Source organism: Sebastes umbrosus, chromosome 12, assembly GCF_015220745.1.
Source record: "Sebastes umbrosus isolate fSebUmb1 chromosome 12, fSebUmb1.pri, whole genome shotgun sequence".
Lineage (NCBI taxonomy): Eukaryota > Metazoa > Chordata > Actinopteri > Perciformes > Sebastidae > Sebastes > Sebastes umbrosus.
The window spans coordinates 2,568,440-2,590,978 of NC_051280.1; the positions used below are offsets into that span (position 1 = coordinate 2,568,440).

At 44.5% G+C, this 22,539-nt stretch overlaps 1 protein-coding gene across 1 annotated transcript in view; it reads right to left on the reverse strand.

Annotated features, from left to right (window-relative positions):
• The window catches only part of LOC119497930 (integrin beta-1-like), a 53,858-nt gene that overhangs the window by 13,480 nt on the left and 17,839 nt on the right, over nucleotides 1–22,539 (reverse strand). Inside the window, exons 4-6 of the mRNA XM_037786370.1 lie at nucleotides 9,567–9,633; nucleotides 8,615–8,700; nucleotides 1,267–1,483 (exon numbers count right to left, since the gene is read on the reverse strand). Of these exons, the coding sequence (XP_037642298.1) occupies nucleotides 1,267–1,483; nucleotides 8,615–8,700; nucleotides 9,567–9,633 (370 nt within the window). The remainder of the gene's footprint in view (nucleotides 1–1,266; nucleotides 1,484–8,614; nucleotides 8,701–9,566; nucleotides 9,634–22,539) is intronic.

A 22,539-nucleotide genomic window follows, 5' to 3' on the forward strand; every position in this document is an offset into this window, starting at 1 on the left:
GCCTGGTTATTTACCTTCACAATGATGTCCAACTTGTAAGGATCATGCATTTGTGGGATGAGCAACACAGCTGATTATGTGGGTAGCGCCCAAGAAAAATTTGCCAAAATGCTCTGCCAATGGTAAACAGTGTATTCTCATAAGGCTACCAGGAAGCCTGCAATGACTGCCCTTCACCGTCAGGCCCATTTGCGCTGGTGTCGACAACACAGACAATGGAACCTGAACATGTGGGGGAATGTCATGTTCAGTGATGAGTCCAGGTTCTGTCTGCCAAAGTTGGATGGCAGGGTCAAAGTATGGAGACGACGTGGAGAACGCTATGCTGATTGTTGAACCGATGGAGTAACAGCTTTTGGTGGGGGCAGTGTTATGGTGGGGGGGGGGTGGCATCTCCCTCACTTGCAAAACAAGGCTTGTCATCATTGAAGGCCATCTCAATGCAGTGAGATATCGGGATGAGATTCTGCAGCCAGTGGCGATCCCATATCTCCACAATCTGGGACCTAACTTCATCCTCCAAGAAACAACGCTCGCCCCCACAGAGCCAGGGTTATCACAGACTACCTCCACAATGTGGGAGTAGAGAGAATGGAACGGCCTGACAAAAGTCCAGACCTCAACCCAATTCAACACTTGTAGGATCAGCCTGGGCGTGCTGTACGTGTTAGAGTGACCAACACAACCACGCTGGCTGGCCTGCAACCAATCCTGGTTGAGGAATGGAACGCCATCCCACAGCAACGTGTGACCAGGTTGGTGACCAGCATGAGGAGGAGGTGCCAGGCTGTTGTGGCTGCGTATGGATCTTCCACCGCTACTGAGGCTCCTGATGGTGTATTAAATGAATAAAGTGTAAAATAGCCAATATGTCTTGTTTGTTCCTTGTTACTGATAGAGAGTTCAATCATCCAATCCACCAAACAACTCAAAACAAGAATAAAATTCCAACAGGAGAATACACTGTTTACCATTGGCAGATTATTTTGGCAAATTTTTCCTGGGCGCTACCCACATAATCAGCTGTGCTGCTCATCCCACAAATGCATGATCCTTACAAGTTGGACATCATTGTAAAGGTAAATAAACAGGCTTTCCAACGATGTAAAATACAATGCCAGTTGGCATTGTAACAACAGAGAAATAATCCATCAAAAACAAGTTTCCGAACTTTTTTTTCCCAGTATAGATACTCATTTCAACCAGACTTTCAACCCTGCTCTGGCAACACATTCAAAGATTTGGCTACAGAAGTTGAATATTTACCAGATCGGAGTGTCAGTGTGAGTTTCTGGGGCTGGATCTGGGTGATCTGCTCAGGCTTCAGTTTCTCGGCGACGTCCTTCTTGCGGTTGGTGACGGGCTTGTTCTTGTCGATGGTGAATGTTCCGCGTGGGTTCTCCATTTTGGTCTCAGCACAATTTCTCTTCTTCAGGGACTCTAGATCATCACAGCGGTCCGATTCATCCCAAGTGAAGAATTTCTGTGAGATAGCACAAGAGGTTTTTTGTGAGGATTATTTTAAATTTGTACCATATACCGAACTCATTTCCTAAATATTGTTCCGGGGGCTTAAAGACACTCTGAGGATATCTAATCTGAGACATACCAGATTTAATAGATGCTTGTTTTAAAATCAGCCATACAGAGATATTGCAGTGTTGTAGTGTGATCATAAAAGACCATTTCACTTTGAATACAAATTTCCAAAGCCTGGCTAAGAATATAGATTGGATGCACATGATATCCCACAAGGCAGAGTGGAGGAGAACTTGAGACAATTAACAAAAATAGTACTTTGACCTAATTCTTTCAAAACAGCGTGACCCACAGAGGCCTTTTTCCCTCTCCTGCATTTTGCCATACACATCCAAATCATTTTATGGGAAAGATTAAAACCCACAGATATACAAGACACCTATTGTTCTGAAGAACTTTTAGTTTGTGGGGTGAATAGAGGACACGAAGAGGTGATATACAGAGAGAAATCAATAGTTTTGTCAATCTCAATCACACATGAAACAACGTACATAATATTCTCAGCAGTGGGCAACGTACACAACATTCATGCTTTTTAGTTCATGCAGTGAAATCAGATTGTAAAGGCATTAAGTATTTTGTTTATGGAGCTCTTGTAGGACTTGGGAGAGTTGTTCTTTAGTGATGTGATTCCTTTGTAATGTTTGGGTTGATTTTGAACATCAAATGCCCTCTGACTATGAGAAAATAAACCAAATGTACATCAGTGCTGCAGATATTTTGCCTTCAACATGACTGTACTAAATGTTGCAGTCATGTTGTGATTTCCAACCCTCAGGGGTGGATATCAGTCAGCGGTCTGACGGAGAAATACAGGCAAGATTTAACAGGAATGCAGCTCTGTCTTGACGTATGACAATCTGACAAAAATACCCAAACCAGAGAGAGAGAGATTTTTATTTTCTTATTCACCAAGAGACTCACCCATAGATGTATTATAAGAAATGGGTACTGGACCCCAAGATGGCACTTATTCATTCCAATGAGAACTGCTCGCCTGGGGCATACGCCAAAACAGTTTTCTGACCTCCAGGGTTTGCGCAAGGCTTATTGAGAGAGACACACGCGCAATGTAACTGGAGTCAATTTTGGCGAATGCAGACCAGATTTTACTGCGCATGTGTTGTTCCCCAATGATATGAAGCGTTGATGACGCGCGCCATCTCCTCTTTTCACCCTCGTTAGGTATGCGACCCTCTGAATATACGCAGTATTGTTTGTCCTGCTGGCCCCGTCCGCAAGGTCTCGCTCGGCCCATTGACTTTACATCGTGATGACGTCACAGATGTTTCAATCGCTTTTTTCAGCTCAAGGAAAGTTTTACAAATATAAAATCTCCATGGATCAAAAAAACATAATAGAAAGAGTCATAATCAAACTTGTTTGCAGTTCGAGGTGTCCTGACAAAAGTTTTACAGACGTCTCTTTTGCAATGGTGGTCTATGGGGAAAATGCTTTTTGGGCTGCAGGAGGATTTTTCACTGCAATACCATGAGTGGCCACTGGAAAAAAACTGGAGGCAAGACTGAGCGGCACCGCCGAATCCAGTTCTCATTATACATCCATGGTTCACCTTGGTGAGCCAATCAAATCTCACTATTAAGTGCTCCAGGGATGGCATATTTTTGCAGGAAAGTGATGCTAACCAGGAAGTTGGCATCATCCTGGGTTCCCTCGACAAACAGCCAACGGGATTTTTTCATTGGGTTTTGGATTATTTCAGAAAATAAGCTCTGTGGCAAACACACGTTTATGATACTTACAGGTTTTGTTCAGCAAGATAATCTTCACAGATGAAAACCACGTTTATGATTTTTGAGGTGTAAATGCAATCAGCAGAAGTAAAAAGCTAAAGTTAGGCTATAAACGAACTACACCACGGTCGCATGAGCGCGAGTATACACAACGAGTCTGTAAAGGCAGACGAGTCGGCGTGATGATGTTTAGTAGTCTCATTTAGCTACCTCTCCGGGAACCATCACCTTAACGTGGTGGAGAGGTTTGTGTGTCCCTATGACCCTGAGGGCTGTGTTGTCTGGAGCCTCGTGCTCCTGGTAGGGTCTCCCATGGCAAATTGGTCTTAGGTGAGGGGCCGGACTAAGAATGGTTCACAAAAAACCCAATGACGACACGAGGCAGAGGAGGAGTTACCCGGCCCGGAGGAAGCCCGGGGCCCACGTCTGGAGCCAGGCCCAGACGGAGGGCCCGTCAACGAGCGTCTGGTGGCCGGGCTTGCCACGGAGCCCGGCCGGGGATACCCCGAAAAAGGAACGTGGCACCCCCCTCCTCTCCATCCTGTGGGCTCACCACCTGCGGGAAGAACCGCTTGGGTCGGGTGCGCTGCCACATGGGTGGCAGTGAAGGCCAGGGACCTCGACGGACTGGACCCGGGCGGCAGAGGCTGGCTCTGGGGACGTGGAACGTCACCTCTCTGTGGGGGAAGGAGCCGGAGCTTGTGCGGGAGGTGGAGCGCTATCAGTTGGATCTGGTAGGGCTTACCTCTACGCACAGCCTCGGTTCTGGAACCGTACTCTTGGATAGGGGTTGGACTCTATTCTTCTCTGGAGTTGCCCATGGTGTGAGGCGCCGGGCGGGTGTGGGGATACTCACAAATCCCCGGCTGAGTGCCGCTACGTTGGAGTTTACCCCGGTGGACGAGAGGGTCGCCTCCCTACGCCTTCGGGTTATGGGGGGGAAAACTCTGACTGTTGTTTGTGCGTATGCACCAAACAGCAGTTCGGAGTATTCGGCCTTCTTGGAGACCCTGAATGGAGTCCTGTATGGGGCTCCAGTAGGGGACTCCATAGTTCTCCTGGGAGACTTCAACGCGCACGTGGGCAACGATGGAGTCACCTGGAGTGGCGTGATTGGGAGGAACGGCCTCCCTGATCTAAACCCGAGTGGTCGTTTGTTGTTGGACTTCTGTGCTAGTCATGGACTGTCCATAACGAACACCATGTTCGAACATAAGGATGCTCATAAGTGTACGTGGTACCAGAGCACCCTAGGCCGAAGGTCGATGATCGATTTTGTAATCGTATCATCTGATCTGAGGCCGCATGTTTTGGACACTCGGGTGAAGAGAGGGGCGGAGCTGTCAACTGATCACCATCTGGTGGTGAGTTGGGTCAGAGGGTGGGGGAAGACTCTGGACAGACCTGGTAAGCCCAAACGCGTAGTGAGGGTGAACTGGGAACGTCTGGAGGAGGCCCCTGTCCGAGAGATCTTCAACTCACACCTCCGGCGGAGCTTTTCTGGCATCCCTGTGGAGGTTGGGGGCATTGAACCCGAGTGGACGATGTTCAAAGCTTCCATTGCTGAAGCTGCGGCGGTGAGCTGTGGTTTTAAGGTCTTAGGTGCCTCAAGGGGCGGCAACCCTCGAACACCGTGGTGGACACCGGTGGTCAGGGAAGCCGTCCGACTGAAGAAGGAGGCCTTCCGGGATATGTTATCTCGGAGGTCTCCGGAGGCAGTTGCAGGGTACCGACGGGCCCGAAGAGCAGCAGCCACTGCCGTGACGGAGGCAAAGCAGCGGGTGTGGGAGGAGTTCGGAGCAGCCATGGAGAAGGACTTTCGGTCGGCACCAAAGTGCTTCTGGAAAACCATCCGGCACCTTAGGAGGGGGAAACGGGGAACCATCCAAGCTGTGTACAGTAAGGATGGGACACTGTTGACCTCAACTGAGGAGGTAATCGGGCGGTGGAAGGAGCACTTTGAGGAACTTCTGAATCCGACCAATACGCCCTCTATGGTAGAGGCAGAGCTGGAAGCTGATGGGGGACCATCATCAATTACCCTGGTGGAAGTCACTGAGGTAGTCAAACAACTCCACAGTGGCAAAGCCCCGGGGGTTGATGAGATCCGCCCAGAAATGCTGAAGGCTCTTGGTGGGGAGGGGCTGTCTTGGATGACACGTCTCTTCAACACCGCGTGGAAGTCGGTGACAGTGCCTAAGGAGTGGCAGACCGGGGTGGTGGTTCCCCTTTTCAAAAAGGGGGACCAGAGAGTGTGTGCCAATTACAGGGGTATCACACTGCTCAGCCTCCCTGGTAAAGTCTACTCCAAGGTGCTGGAAAAGAGGGTTCGGCCGATAGTCGAACCTCAGATCGAAGAGGAACAATGCGGATTCCGTCCTGGCCGTGGAACAACGGACCAGCTCTTCACTCTCGCAAGGATCCTGGAGGGGGCCTGGGAGTATGCCCATCCAGTCTACATGTGTTTTGTGGACTTGGAGAAGGCATATGACCGGGTCCCCCGGGAGATACTGTGGTGGGTGCTGCGGGAGTATGGGGTGAGGGGGGCACTTCTCAGGGCCATCCAATCCCTGTACGCCCAAAGCGAGAGCTGTGTTCGGATCCTCGGCAGTAAGTCGGACTCGTTTCCGGTGGGGGTTGGCCTCCGCCAGGGCTGCGCTTTGTCACCAATCCTGTTTGTGATATTCATGGACAGGATATCGAGGCGTAGTCGGGTGGAGGAGGGTTTGCAGATCGGTGTGCTGAGGATCTCATCGCTGCTTTTTGCAGATGATGTGGTCCTGTTGGCATCATCGGTCTGCGACCTCCAGCACTCACTGGATCGGTTCGCAGCCGAGTGTGACGCAGTCGGGATGAGAATCAGCACCTCTAAATCTGAGGCCATGGTTCTCAGCAGGAAACCGGTGGATTGCCTACTCCGGGTAGGGAATGAGTCCTTACCCCAAGTGAAGGAGTTTAAGTATCTCGGGGTCTTGTTCGCGAGTGAGGGGACGATGGAACGTGAGATTGGTCGGAGAATCGGAGCAGCAGGGGCGGTATTGCATTCGCTTTACCGCACCGTTGTGACGAAAAGAGAGCTGAGCCGGAAGGCAAAGCTCTCGATCTACCGTTCAATCTTCGTTCCTACTCTCACCTATGGTCATGTGGGTTGGGTCATGACCGAAAGAACGAGGTCGCGGGTGCAAGCGGCCGAAATGGGTTTCCTCAGGAGGGTGGCTGGCGTCTCCCTTAGAGATAGGGTAAGAAGCTCAGTCATCCGTGAGGGACTCGGAGTAGAGTCCTTGCTCCTTTGCGTCGAAAGGAGCCAGTTGAGGTGGTTCGGGCATCTAGCACGGATGCCTCCTGGGCGCCTCCCTTGGGAGGTGTTCCAGGCACGACCAGCTGGGAGGAGACCACGGGGAAGACCCAGGACTAGGTGGAGAGATTATATCTCTACTCTGGCCTGGGAACGCCTCGGGATCCCCCAGTCAGAGCTGGTTAATGTGGCCCGGGAAAGGGAAGTTTGGGGTCCCCTGCTGGAGCTGTTGCCCCCGCGACCCGATCCCGGATAAGCGGTTGAAGATGGATGGATTTAGCTACTTGTTAGCAACCACCTTTTTTAAGACATATAAAGGCTTCAAAATTCACAAACGGGGAATTCATTGATGTATTTTATATCGTAGAACAAAACTTTTAATTCTCTTAAGCTTGTGTTAACCACAGACCTTATTTCAGACATCTAACTTAAAACCCATTTAAATAACCCATTGACTTCCAGATGAGGGGACCAGAAGTGCTAAAATGCTAACTCATGTCCGGGTTTTTAAGTTAAATGGCTCATATCATTAATTGGTTAATGATGTTTGGGGATGACTATCGCTTTCAGATCATCACAATATTTCAAGATCGTAAATCATTAGTGACGGGGACCTGACAACAAGATAGGTTGAGGCATTCACTGCATATTTCACTTAACAATGGAGTATACCACTGGATTAAAAAGCCCCATTTCTCTTTGACTTTTTGGTTTGAAGTTATCATAACAGAGCTGTCTCATACTGTCATACTCTCATCACACAGTATAAATAGTAGAGGACAAATTTAGTCCAGTTCTACCTCACTACTTCTAACCTCATGCTCCTCCGGTTCCAAGTCTTGCAGAGTGAAACTAAAGAAGCTGTAAAGCTTTTTTACAGAAATTTATTAGACGGCTGTGTAATTCTGATTGGTCAATCACAGTTGCTATGTATAACAGACCGTTGCTATGGGTGCAGCTATGATGTCGGACACTGGCGGTCCGTTTTTGTGTCAAAATATTGATTTCTTAAGTAAGTAGCCGTGTAATAAGCAGGATAATGTACAGCGAGCCGGTCATTGTTGTGAAAGAATCCCCGACAGGGCGATGCTGTCTCTCATCACCCTCAAGGGGATTCTTTCACAACAATGACCGGCTCGCTGTACATTATCCCTTACTTGTTGCACAGCATGACATAGAATTTTTATAATATTTGTCATTTGTTTGTCCTGCACTTTGCAGCCACCACACTGAAAAACATACTCTAGCTGTGAAGGAGTGAGCATACATTTCATATCAACCTCACGCCCCAGTAAATCAGTATTTTCCTGTACTGTGGTCTGTTCACTCAGTACTTGCCTTCAGTACAGAAACCGTCTAATTAAAGAGGATTCTACAGCCAAAGTTTCCACTGTGAGACAAGCAGCAGCAGCACTCATGTTTACAATTAATGGAGTAGTTGTGGTTTACTTGTCTTTGGTCCAAAGGCAAGAGAGAGCACATCTCGTGAATCTCTTGACTCTGGTATTACACCGTATTTGTTTGTGCATGTACTAATAGGGTAAGTACAGTTTATGTGCACGTATATCTATAGATTTATGTATTTGTATCAATAGTAATGACGACAAAATTAATTTGATGGAAAAAGTAAAACGTATTTTCTTACTTCTTGAAACCTGTTTCCTTTTCAAAATGAATAATAAAACTCATCATATTATTATTCATTATAGTATCTTTGGATTGTATTTGTTTGTTTTGAATAGATACTATGACTCTGTTGTACGCACTTTTTGAAATTTTGAAATTAATTGTCGAAAAGTGAGAGTTAAAATCTTTATATTGGTTAGTGATTGCATTATTTAATGCACAAGATGATGACTACCAGCTGTGTTTGTTAGCTGTTTTTGTGCAATTTGACCATTAAGCAACGCTGCTACACAGACCGCAAAACTCTGAATGCACCACACCCACAGTTTAAGAATCTTCTCGATAACTTTTCCTTCATATGATAAAACACTCTGGTGGCAGCTTTAGTGATTCAACTCACTTCATCTGCGCACCATCCACACTTCTCGGCCACCTGGATGCATTCCCCACACGACTGTGCGTTTGCCTTGATGCATATGCTTCCCTCTGAAAGACACAAACACAAGTTTTTTTTAGCCAAGATGACAAAACAGATTTTCCATTAGTTCACTAACTCAAACCAGCTTTGGTTTTTGGCTACAAAACACAACCTCTTCCCAGTTCAGAAAACTGAGTCATGCTGAGAGAAGCTCCAGGCAGCTCACCAAGGGATGACTTCACCTTGTAAAAAAAGAGACTCCCAGCAGCCAACAGGACACACAGAGTCATAAAACCATGAATGAAGAAATACAAGATGTGAAGAGTTAAATAGATAAAACACACACATGAAGTGTAACAATGACTACTAAGGTGACTGTATTGCAGTGGGGTGTCTGTTAACACAGCTGAAAAACATGCTAAGCTATGGGTTAGCTAATATTTAATAGTTAAAGCGGGGATAGGCAGTATATTTCTGGCATCATTGGGCAAAAATTCCATAATAACCTTTTAGCATATTGTAATTCAAGTGTTCTGAGAGAAACTAGACTTCTGCACCTCCTCATGGCTCTGTTTTCAGGCTTTAAAAAAGTCTAGACAATGTCGGAAGACGTTGGCCAACCACAGGTCATTTCAGAGAGAGAACGATCCTATTGGCTGTTCTACAAATACAGATGCGCGTACAAGTCCCCTCCGATGGTGAAAGAGAGAGGAGAGAGGATAGCTCGAGGATGAGGGCTTTATTTCCAAATTCTGGCTTTTTTTTACTCTCCAGAAAACTTCCTACCATGGGGTATCACTTGAATTACAATATGCTGAAAAATTATTATGGACGTTTTGCCCTATAACACCAAAAATGCACTGCCTTCCCCAGCTTTAAGATAAGAAAAATGGAAAAAAATTTGAACAAATTCATGACATTTCCTTGTTCTTACCTTGCTGTGCCCAGCTGCCACAGAGGACCGCTGATAACGTTGCTATTAAAAGTAGCCGCAGATCCATCTGTAAGAAAAAAAAAATACAATTACTCAAGTGTTGGAAGTTGAAACCAACATGAAAGAAATAGATCTACATTAGACTGCTTTGACACTGGTGTCAGAGACAGCTAACAGACAAAAAGGATGTTGTGTGTTTAAAAGTCACATGTATTTTGTTGTGGTTGTAGAGGTTTAATGTGACAGATATTTTTAAAAGAGACCCCCTTACACCAAGCATTAAAATGCGTCTTGTATCCAGATTGAATCTAGATATGATTTAATCTGATTACATTTACACCTGGTATCAATATGTGTCTCCAGTGTCCACATTGAGATCCGATCGCTGTCTGAAAGACAGTGAGAAGTGTGACCTCGTGGCTACTTTGTGATAAGCCAAGATTTGTTTTTTTTGGCCAAATGATAAAGTATCTCCATTTCCCTTTGTGATACAGCTGCACACAGTGGACACTTCAAGTCCATCCTCATGTAAATTAGTAAACACTTCAAGAAACTATTCTACTACCAAGTGTACCATTGACACCCCCTTGAAAAGGTTCTCATGGACATGTGACTCTTAAAACAATAGTTTTAATTTTAATGAGACCACCAGGATGAATACATTTAGGTTAAAAACACAGCAGGTATGGCTATGGACTGCAACAACATATAGCTAGATGAGAAGAGACGATGAAAAACTTTAAAGGGGCAGATTTTGCACCAAAGACTAATTAATAAACATTGAACCGAGACACGAGGCAGAGGAGGAGTTACCCGGCCCGGAGGAAGCCCGGGGCCCACGTCTGGAGCCAGGCCCAGACGGAAGGCCCGTCAACGAGCGTCTGGTGGCCGGGCTTGCCACGGAGCCCGGCCGGGGATACCCCGAAGAAGGAACGTGGCACCCCCCTCCTCTCCATCCTGTGGGCTCACCACCTGCGGGAAGAACCGCTTGGGTCGGGTGCGCTGCCACACGGGTGGCAGTGAAGGCCAGGGACCTCGACGGACTGGACCCGGGCGGCAGAGGCTGGCTCTGGGGACGTGGAACGTCACCTCTCTGTGGGGGAAGGAGCCGGAGCTTGTGCGGGAGGTGGAGCGCTATCAGTTGGATCTGGTAGGGCTTACCTCTACGCACAGCCTCGGTTCTGGAACCGTACTCTTGGATAGGGGTTGGACTCTATTCTTCTCTGGAGTTGCCCATGGTGTGAGGCGCCGGGCGGGTGTGGGGATACTCACAAATCCCCGGCTGAGTGCCGTTATGTTGGAGTTTACCCCGGTGGACGAGAGGGTCGCCTCCCTACGCCTTCGGGTTATGGGGGGGAAAACTCTGACTGTTGTTTGTGCGTATGCACCAAACAGCAGTTCGGAGTATTCGGCCTTCTTGGAGACCCTGAATGGAGTCCTGTATGGGGCTCCAGTAGGGGACTCCATAGTTCTCCTGGGAGACTTCAACGCGCACGTGGGCAACGATGGAGACACCTGGAGTGGCGTGATTGGGAGGAACGGCCTCCCTGATCTAAACCTGAGTGGTCGTTTGTTGTTGGACTTCTGTGCTAGTCATGGACTGTCCATAACGAACACCATGTTCGAACATAAGGATACTCATAAGTGTACGTGGTACCAGAGCACCCTAGGCCGAAGGTCGATGATCGATTTTGTAATCGTATCATCTGATCTGAGGCCGCATGTTTTGGACACTCGGGTGAAGACAGGGGCGGAGCTGTCAACTGATCACCATCTGGTGGTGAGTTGGGTCAGAGGGTGGGGGAAGACTCTGGACAGACCTGGTAAGCCCAGACGCGTAGTGAGGGTGAACTGGGAACGTCTGGAGGAGGCCCCTGTCCGAGAGATCTTCAACTCACACCTCCGGCAGAGCTTTTCTGGCATCCCTGTGGAGGTTGGGGGCATTGAACCCGAGTGGACGATGTTCAAAGCTTCCATTGCTGAAGCTGCAGCGGTGAGCTGTGGTTTTAAGGTCTTAGGTGCCTCAAGGGGCGGCAACCCTCGAACACCATGGTGGACACCGGTGGTCAGGGAAGCCGTCCGACTGAAGAAGGAGGCCTTCCGGGATATGTTATCTCGGAGGTCTCCGGAGGCAGTTGCAGGGTACCGACGGGCCCGAAGAGCAGCAGCCACTGCCGTGACGGAGGCAAAGCAGCGGGTGTGGGAGGAGTTCGGAGCAGCCATGGAGAAGGACTTTCGGTCGGCACCAAAGTGCTTCTGGAAAACCATCCGGCACCTTAGGAGGGGGAAACGGGGAACCATCCAAGCTGTGTACAGTAAGGATGGGACACTGTTGACCTCAACTGAGGAGGTAATCGGGCGGTGGAAGGAGCACTTTGAGGAACTTCTGAATCCGACCAATACACCCTCTATGGTAGAGGCAGAGCTGGAAGCTGATGGGGGACCATCATCAATTACCCTGGTGGAAGTCACTGAGGTAGTCAAACAACTCCACAGTGGCAAAGCCCCGGGGGTTGATGAGATCCGCCCAGAAATGCTGAAGGCTCTGGGTGGGGAGGGGCTGTCTTGGATGACACGTCTCTTCAACACCGCGTGGAAGTCGGTGACAGTGCCTAAGGAGTGGCAGACCGGGGTGGTGGTTCCCCTTTTCAAAAAGGGGGACCAGAGAGTGTGTGCCAATTACAGGGGTATCACACTGCTCAGCCTCCCTGGTAAAGTCTACTCGAAGGTGCTGGAAAGGAGGGTTCGGCCGATAGTCGAACCTCAGATCGAAGAGGAACAATGCGGATTCCGTCCTGGCCGTGGAACAACGGACCAGCTCTTCACTCTCGCAAGGATCCTGGAGGGGGCCTGGGAGTATGCCCATCCAGTCTACATGTGTTTTGTGGACTTGGAGAAGGCATATGACCGGGTCCCCCGGGAGATACTGTGGGGGGTGCTGCGGGAGTATGGGGTGAGGGGGGCACTTCTCAGGGCCATCCAATCCCTGTACGCCCAAAGCGAGAGCTGTGTTCGGATCCTCGGCAATAAGTCGGACTCGTTTCCGGTGGAGGAGGGTTTGCAGATCGGTGTGCTGAGGATCTCATCGCTGCTTTTTGCAGATGATGTGGTCCTGTTGGCATCATCGGTCTGCGACCTCCAGCACTCACTGGATCGGTTCGCAGCCGAGTGTGACGCAGTCGGGATGAGAATCAGCACCTCTAAATCTGAGGCCATGGTCCTCAGCAGGAAACCGGTGGGTTGCCTACTCCGGGTAGGGAATGAGTCCTTACCCCAAGTGAAGGAGTTTAAGTATCTCGGGGTCTTGTTCGCGAGTGAGGGGACGATGGAACGTGAGATTGGTCGGAGAATCGGAGCAGCAGGGGCGGTATTGCGTTCGCTTTACCGCACCGTTGTGACGAAAAGAGAGCTGAGCCGGAAGGCAAAGCTCTCGATCTACCATTCAATCTTCGTTCCTACTCTCACCTATGGTCATGAGGGTTGGGTCATGACCGAAAGAACGAGGTCGCGGGTGCAAGCGGCCGAAATGGGTTTCCTCAGGAGGGTGGCTGGCGTCTCCCTTAGAGATAGGGTAAGAAGCTCAGTCATCCGTGAGGGACTCGGAGTAGAGTCCTTGCTCCTTTGCGTCGAAAGGAGCCAGTTGAGGTGGTTCGGGCATCTAGCACGGATGCCTCCTGGGCGCCTCCCTTGGGAGGTGTTCCAGGCACGACCAGCTGGGAGGAGACCACGGGGAAGACCCAGGACTAGGTGGAGAGATTATATCTCTACTCTGGCCTGGGAACGCCTCGGGATCCCCCAGTCAGAGCTGGTTAATGTGGCCCGGGAAAGGGAAGTTTGGGGTCCCCTGCTGGAGCTGTTGCCCCCGCGACCCGATCCCGGATAAGCGGTTGAAGATGGATGGATGGATGGATGGATGAACCGAGCTTTGCCCATATTCAACAGAAAAATGACTATACAAAAGAACGGATACACAGTGGAGATATCTGAATTCTTTTTTTTTCAGACTTCTTTGGTTTAAATATTACAGTGAGGACCGGCTGGGAGAGAAAAATTTAAAAGATTTGGATACAAAAACACATATTATAGCTCACATACTTGTAGTCATAAAAGAGGAGTGGCAATCTTGATATCGAAATTCGAAATTTTTAAAGAAATAAAGGACAAAGAAGGGAGGTATATCATAGTAAAGGGCAAAGTTGATAATAATATTCTGACGCTGGTAAATATCTATGATAGTGATAAACATTTTTTCAAATCCCTATTTGATATCATTGCAATGGAAGCAGAAGGAATTTGTATATGCGGGGGGGATCTGAATGTAGTATTGAATCATAGTCTTGATACGACCAGCAAAAAGAAGAATAAGAACCAGTTAACAAAATTACTAAACACTACATGTGAAGAAATTGGTTTCCTTGATGTCTGGAGGAATTTTCACCCTTTAGAAAGAGACTATACACATTACTCAATACCGCACTCAGTTTACTCCAGAATAGACTATTTTTTAATGCGGAAAGAAGACTGTAGGGTAACAGACTGCAGAATTGGCGTGGCAGATGTATCGGACCATTATGCCATATACTTAACTATTCAAATGGATAGTAGAAGGAAAAACACAGTATGGCGATTAAATGTTGGCATGCTGAATGATAAAACAACTGTTAATGACATTAAATTGGAAATCAAAAGATATCTAGAGGAGAATGATAATGGGGAGGTGGACCCATCCATATTATGGGACTCATTGAAGGCTGTAATACAAGGTAGGTTAATAGCTAGGGCATCACATATTAAAAAGGCCAGAATGGAAACATATGATAAATTGATATTAGACCTGAAGGATTTAGAACAGAAGTACAAAAATAATAAGGACCAGAAAACATATAAACAAATAGAAGATTTGAGGGGACAAATGGATGGGATATTGGGTCAAGAGGTGGAGAAAAAAGCAAGATTTGTAAAACAGGCATATTATGAGCTAGGCCCTAAATCCACTAAATTACTTGCCCGAAGGTTACGCAAACAACAGGCCGATAACTCCATACACAAAATGAAGGACCCCTGTACACAGAAATTGAATAGTGATCCAAAAGAAATAGAACTTATCTTCCAGGAATATGATAAATAATTATATACACAAACTTCTACAGCAGATGGAGAATCAATAAAGACTTTTTTACATACAATAGATCTGCCCTGTATTGGAGAGACACAAAATAAAACAATCACAGCAGAAATATCACTGGACGAGATAGAGAAGGCAATTGGTAGGATGAAAACAAACAAGGCCCCAGGTAGCGACGGTTTTCCTATAAAAAGGTATAAAATATTCCGTAACGAGTTGAAGCCAATTCTTCTGAGAACCTTTAACTGGATTATCAAGGAAGGCAAGACACCCCCATCATGGAAAGAGGCAATTATAACACTAATACCCAAAGAGAACAAAAACAAGGAAAATTGTACCAACTACAGACCGATATCAATTCTAAATGTGGACTATAAATTATATACCTCAATTATCTCCAAACGATTTGAAAAGTTCATGCCAGATTTAATTGATGAAGATCAGACTGGTTTTATAACAGGCAGACAAACACAAGACAGTATTAGAAGAACCCTACATATAATACACAAGATTCAAAAAGAAAGTACGCGCTATCCTGATAAGCCTAGATGCAGAAAAGGCTTTCGATAGGGTTAATTGGGAAGTTTTATATCAAACACTGGAAAGATTTGGCTTTTCCAAAGATTATATTCAAATTATTAAAGCAATCTACCAGCAACCTTCTGCAAGAGTAAAGGTGAATGGGTCCTTGACGGAGAGATTTGTGTTAGGAAGAGGAACGAGACAGGGATGTTGTCTTAGCCCTACCCTGTTTGCTATATATATTGAACCATTGGCTCAAGCGATCCGTCAAGATAGGGAACTGAGGGGAGTAACTATAAGTGACAGAGAACATAGAATTGGTCTTTTTGCAGATGACGTAATGATGTATCTCACGGATGTAAACACCTCCTTTCCAAGGATGATGGAGATCATAGATAAATTAAATTTATATGCAGGATATAAATTGAATATTTCAAAAACTCAAATCCTCCTATTTAACTGTGCTCCTCCAGAAGAAATCAGGCAAAAGTATAATATTAAATGAGATTCAAAATCAATTAAATACCATGGGGTACCTATAACGAAAAATATATCAATGTTGTATGGGGCCAATTATAACCATATTAACCAAAACATAAGAAAGGATATAGAAAGATGGTCCACATACCCAATGGATTTTAGCAATAAAATAAATGTGGTGAAAATGAATATTTTGCCAAGGTTATTGTACTTGTTTCAATCTCTGTCAATAGAGGTTCCACTAAAACAATTCAGAGAATGGGATAAATTAATATGTAGATTTATTTGGGGAGGGAAGAAAGCCAGAGTTCGATACACTACACTTCAGTTGCCAAAGGACAAAGGTGGAATGGCACTTCCAAATTTTAGGACATATTTCTATGCAGCCCAACTTCGACCTCTAATTAATTGGTGTGATGATAGCTACATAGCTAGGTGGAAAGAGATTGAGACATGTATCCCTGATTTCCACATCCAAACACTCTTGGGAGAAAAAGCGCTTCCAGGGCATATCAGGAGTATAATCGATCCAATAACAATATTTACTTTAGAAACCTGGTTCACTCTTACCAGACAACTTAAATTGAAAAATCGACAAAAAGTGTTAAAATGGATAGCTTTGGATGGTGAGACCAGGGATGTATGACTCAACATTTAAAGAATGGATGAAAAAAGGAATGACTGCGTTTTGTACTGTTACTAAAAATGGAGACCTAAGAAGTTTTCAAGATTTGAAGGACAGATTTGCACTTCGCAACCAAGACTTGTTTAGATATTTCCAACTGAGAGAATATTACAACAAAAAAGTAAAAAGGGAGGCACCAGAAGAAAAGAATCCAGTGGTAGAAGTCAATGCGTATCATCAAAAAGCATCAAGGATTATTTCTAAACTTTATCATGGTTTAATGGAATGTCAAGCAAAGACTACATCCTATGTGAAATTAAAGTGGGAAAAAGAATTGAACATCAAAATCTCAGAAGAAGAATGGCATGATATGTGTGTAACACTACAGACATCCACTAATTCACAACTGTGGAGAGAATTTAATTGGAAAAATCTGATTTGTTTCTTCATTATGCCTAACATAAAAAGCAAGCAAATTCTAAGGCAACAAACATGCTGGAGACAATGTGGCCATACAGACGCAAATCATGAACATATCTTCTGGAGTTGCCCAAAAATAGAAACATTTTGGGACAGAGTGAACTCAGTATTAAATGAGGTATTAGGATATATAATCATCAAGAAATGTTCCATTTTGTACCTGGGTAATATAACTTCAGTGGTGCTGAAGGAAGATCAGTACTTGGTTAAAATCCTACTCACAGCGGGCAGAAAGGCCATTACAAGAAAATGGCTTGTAGCAGACACCCCCAGACTTAGTCAATGGTTAGACATAGTACAGGGAATATTTGTGATGGAGAAAATGACTTATTCTCTAAGAGTGAAAGAAGATGAGTTTAACAGAGAATGGGAAAATGGATTAGGTATAGACATAAAGACAAAAGCACTGTATAATTGTAGTGTCAAAACTGTAAGTTATCGGAAAATGTTTTAATAAGAAAATAACCCTGTATACTGCATCACCAATTGTAAACTGAACCCCTCACAGCACTGTTGCAAGTTTCGTTTGTATATTTGTGTTTTATTTGTGTATGCAAAAAAGCAATAAAGACTAAAGTGACAAAAAAAAGACAATTAAAACAGTTATAAAAACATTAAAACATTAAAGATTAGAAGAAAAAAAGCAAGCTAAAACTAAAAGCTAGGATAGAAGCTAAAATAGAATAAAACACAAAAGAGTAAAAGCTCTAATTAAAGGCAGTAGCAAACAGGAAAGTTTTAAGCTTTGTTTTAAAAGAAGTGAGAGATGGAGCGGACCGCTCCATCTCTCACTTCTTTTAAGGTTTCTGGGAGCTTGTTCCAAATATTTGGTGCATAAAAACTGAATGATGCTTCTGCATGTTTAGTTCTGACTCTGGGGACACTAAGCAGACCTGATCCAGATGACTTGAGAGGTCTGGATGGTTCATAACATAGCAGAAGATCAGAAATATATTTTGGCCCTAAACCATTTAGTGCTTTGTAAACCAGCAGCAGTATTTTGAAATCAATTCTCTGAGAGACAGGCAGCCAGTGTAGAAACTTCAGAACTGGACTGATGTGATCCACTTTCTTGGTCTTAGTGAGGACTCTAGCAGCAGCGTTCTGAATCAGCTGCAGCTGTCTGATCGATTTTTTAGGAAGACCAGTAAAGACGCCGTTACAGTAGTCAAGTCGGCTGAAGATAAATGCATGGACTAGTTTTTCCAAATCCTGCTGAGACATCAGTCCTCTAATTCTTGCCTGTTCTTCAGGTGATAGAAGGCTGTCTTTGTAATTGTCTTAATATGGCTGTTAAAGCTCAGGTCAGAGTCCATGACTATACCAAGATTTCTGGCTTGGTCCGAGCTTTTTAACATTACAGATTGTAGGTGAGCACTAACCTTCAATCTTTCCTTTTTGGCTCCAAAAACTACGACCTCAGTTTTGTCTTTGTTCAGCTGAAGAAAATTCTGGCACATCCAATTATTGACTTGTTCAATGCACTCACTCAGTGCTTGTATTGGACTGTAGTCTCCTAGTGATAGAGTTATGTAAATGTGTGTGTCGTCTGCATAGTTATGGTAATTTATTTTGTTGTTATCAAAAATCTGACCCAGTGGGAGCATGTAGATGTTAAACAAAAGAGGCCCCAAGATGGAGCCTTGGGGAACTCCGCATGTGATTTTGTTCAGCTCAGATTTGCAATTACCTATAGACACAAAGAAGTCCCTGTCTTTTAGGTAGGATTTAAACCAGCTGAGTGCTATACCAGAAATACTCACACAGTTTTCCAGTCGGTCTAGTAATATATTATGGTCAACCGTGTCGAATGCAGCACTGAGATCCAGTAAAACTAAAACCGTAATTCTACCACTGTCTGTGTTCAATCGGATGTCATTGAAGACCTTAACAAGAGCAGTCTCAGTGCTGTGCTGAGGTCGAAAACCTGACTGGAAGCCATCAAAAGAGTTGTTTATTGCCAGAAAGCTATTTAATTGTTGAAAAACTGTTTTTTCAATTGTTTTAGACAAGAATGGAAGATTTGATATCGGTCTGTAATTATTTACTATTGATGAGTCCAGGTTGTTCTTTTTGAGGAGTGGTTTGATGACAGCAGTTTTCAGGGGCTGTGGGAAGACTCCTGAAACAAGAGATGCATTAACAATCTGTAAAAGCTCTGAGACCATACAATCTGATACTTTTTTGAAAAGGCCTGTTGGCAGAATGTCAAGGCAGCATGAGGAGGATTTTAGATGTTGTATGATTTCCTCCAGGTATGTCTGATTTATTGGATAAAATTGTGTCATGTTATTTGCACCAGGTATACCTAGGTATAAGTATCCACTTATAAGTGGACGCAGGGGCAACAAACATCCTGTACCTGCTAACGAGGAAGTGACTGCTTGTCTGATTTTGTGAATTTTTTCTGTGAAAAAGGAAGCAAATTCATTGCAGGCCCTGGTGGTTCAAAGTTCAGAGGCTACTGACGCAGGAGGGTTTGTTAGCCTGTCGACAGTAGCAAACAGGGCACGTGCATTATTGTTGATTTTGGTAATGATGTCAGAGAAGAAGGACCGCTTTGCATTTCTCAGTTCTGAATTATAAACGCAAAGTCTCTCTTTATAGATATCATAATGAACTTGTAGATTTGTTTTCCACCACTGGCGTTCAGCTTTTCGACACTCTCTTTTTTCATTCTTTACTAACATTGCATTTCTCCATGGAGATTTTTTCTTACCAGAGACAATCTTCACCTTGGTGGGTGTAATGGTATCAATAACATCTGTAATTTTAGAATTGAAATTATCTACAAGCTCATTGACAGAGGTCCAGGGGAGGGTGGGTGTGGAAGAGAAAGCCTGAACAAATTGATCACTGGTATTTTCAGTGATATACCTTTTTGTGATTACCTCTGTCTGATCATTCCTGTGCACAGGTAGAGTACTCTCAAAGAATACACAGGAATGATCAGACAAAACAACATCCATCACTACAACCTTGGAAATGTTCAGGCCCTTTGATATGATTAAGTCCAAAGTGTGTCCCCTATTGTGTGTGGGCTCCGTCACATGCTGACTCATTCCATAGTTATCAAGAACCTGACACAGTTCTTTGGCCCCTCTGTCCTGTTGGTTGTCAACATGGATGTTAAAATTATCAACAGTGATTACACAGTCAAAGTCAACACTAATTACAGACAGCAGTTAAGTAAAATCATCAAAAAAGTTTGCACAGTATTTAGGTGGCCTGTAGATATTCAGAAACAAAGCTCGAGAAGAGGAGTTCAGCTGAAGAGCGACATATTCAAAAGAAGGAAAATGTCCATAAGATATCTGTTTGCATTGGAGAGAATCATTAAACAATAAGGCAACTCCACCTCCTTTCTTATGCATTCTCGTTTCGCTCATAAAACTAAAGTTGGGAGGAGTTGACTCGATAAGAACAGCTGCACTGTTATTTTGATCTAATCAAGTTTCAGTTAAAAACATAAAATCAAGCTTGTGCTCAGTAATAAAATCATTGATTAAAAAAGTTTTTCCTGCCAAAGACCTGACGTTTAACAGGGCTAGCTTTAATGTGCAAGAAGCATTATTATTATTTTTTGGGACATGGTTTGGCTGGCAAGGAATCAATGCTAAATTTGATACATTTGCACAATTAGTAAAAATCTTCCTGTTTCATCGCTGATTCACCATTCTTTTTCTACTACTTATTATAACTGAGATAGAAGAAGCTCTTATCACGCAGGGCCCCAGCTTGTCCTGGAAACAGTCACGTGTATCATTAGCCTTGAAGCCTGGACCCAGCACATATCAATCTGTGCTTGCAACATTTTGTAAAGGAACATCCTTATCAGGCTGCGGAGACAGAGGCTGATTTCCCAAAGGGAACTGTATATACAAAATACATATATGGAAATAAGATTGATTGGATTATATTAACCAGAAGTATAAAACATTACATGTCCCTCATAAATTAAAAAGAAAATACCACTAATTTGTGAGGGAAATGTATTAATCAATAATGCCTCACAATGACTGATATATTTGACTTCAGGACATCTCTGACGGCTGTGTGCTTAGGGTCATTGTCCTGTTGGAAGGTGAACCTTCAGCCCAGTCTGAGGTCCTGAGCGCTCTGGAGCAGGTTTTCATTCAGAATATCTCTATACTTTGCTCCGTTCAGCTTTTCCTTGATCCTGACTAGTCTCCCATTCCCTGCCGCTGAAAAACACCCCCAAAGCATGATGCTGCCACCACCATGCTTCACCGTTGGGATGGTATTGGACAGGTGATGAGCGGTGCCTGGATTCCTCCAAACATACGTTTAGAATTGAGGCTAAACAGTTCAATCTTGGTTTCATCAGACCAGACAATCTTGTTTCTCACAGTCTGAGTGTCCTTTAGGTGCCTTTTTGCAAACTCCAAGCAGGCTTTCATGTCCATCTGGCCACTCTGCCATAAAGCCCAGATCGGTGGAGTGTTGCAGTGATGGTTGTCCTACTGGAAGTGTCTCCCATCTCCACACAGGATCTCTGGAGCTCAGCCAGAGTGACTATTGGGTTCTTGGTCAACTCCCTTACCAAGGCCCTTCTCCCCCGATTGCTCAGTTTGGCCGGGCGGCCAGCTCTAGTGACAGTCCTGGTTGTTCCAAACTTCTTCCATTTAAGAATTATGGAGGCCACTATGCTCTTGGGGACCTTCAATGCTGCAGAATTTTTTTATAGCCTTCCCCAGATCTGTGCCTCGACACAATCCTGTCTCTGAGCTCTTCAGGCATTTCCTTCGACCTCATGGCTTGGTTTTTGCTCTGATATGCATTGTCATCTGTGAGACCTTATATAGACAGGTGTGTGCCTTTCCAAATCATGTCCAATCAATTGAATTTACCACAGGTGGACTCCAGTCAAGGTGGAGAAACATCTCAAAGATGATCGAGGGAAATGGGAGGCATCTGAGCTAAATTTCAAGTATCATAGCAAAGGGTCTGAATACTTATGTCAATGTGATATTTCAGTTTTTCCTTTTTAATAAATTTGCAAAAATTTCTAAAATTCTTTTTCCACTTTGTCATTGTGGTGTATTGCGTGTAGATTGATGAGGAAAACAAGTAATTTTATCGATTTTAGCATAAGGCTGCAACATAACAAAATGTGAAAAAAATGAGGGGTCTGAATATTTTCTGAAGGCACTGTACATGCAGGAATACCTCCTTTATCAAGCTAACATCTGCCATGACGCTTGATACTGAACTTTAAAAGTGCTGTCAAAGTAGATGAGTGTTACCATGTGAAGTCTGTTTCTTGAGACAAAGCATCAGAAAAGGACATTATGATCATCTGACATCCAGCTGACTATAAAAAAATGGTTGAAAGGATTATTGAAAATGTTTATTTTCTTTTTCCTACAATAATGCATGTGTTTGGCTGTTGTCTTCGTAACTATCCTCACTATCAGTAAAATACCATGGATATGAAGTATAACCATTTATATTTTACTTGAACCTAATGGAAAAATTTAACAGAGGCAACGGGATGCAAAATACTGTAGAGCTGCAACAATTAATCGCTTAGTTGTCAACTATTAAATGAATCGCCAACCATTTCGATAATCGATTAATCGGTCTGAGTAATTTTTAAGAAAAAAAAGGTAAATTTTCTGATTCCTGCTTCTTAAATGTGAATATTTTCTTGTTTCTTTACTCCTCTATGACAGTAAACTGAATATATTTGAGTTGTGGACAAAGCAAGACATCTGAGG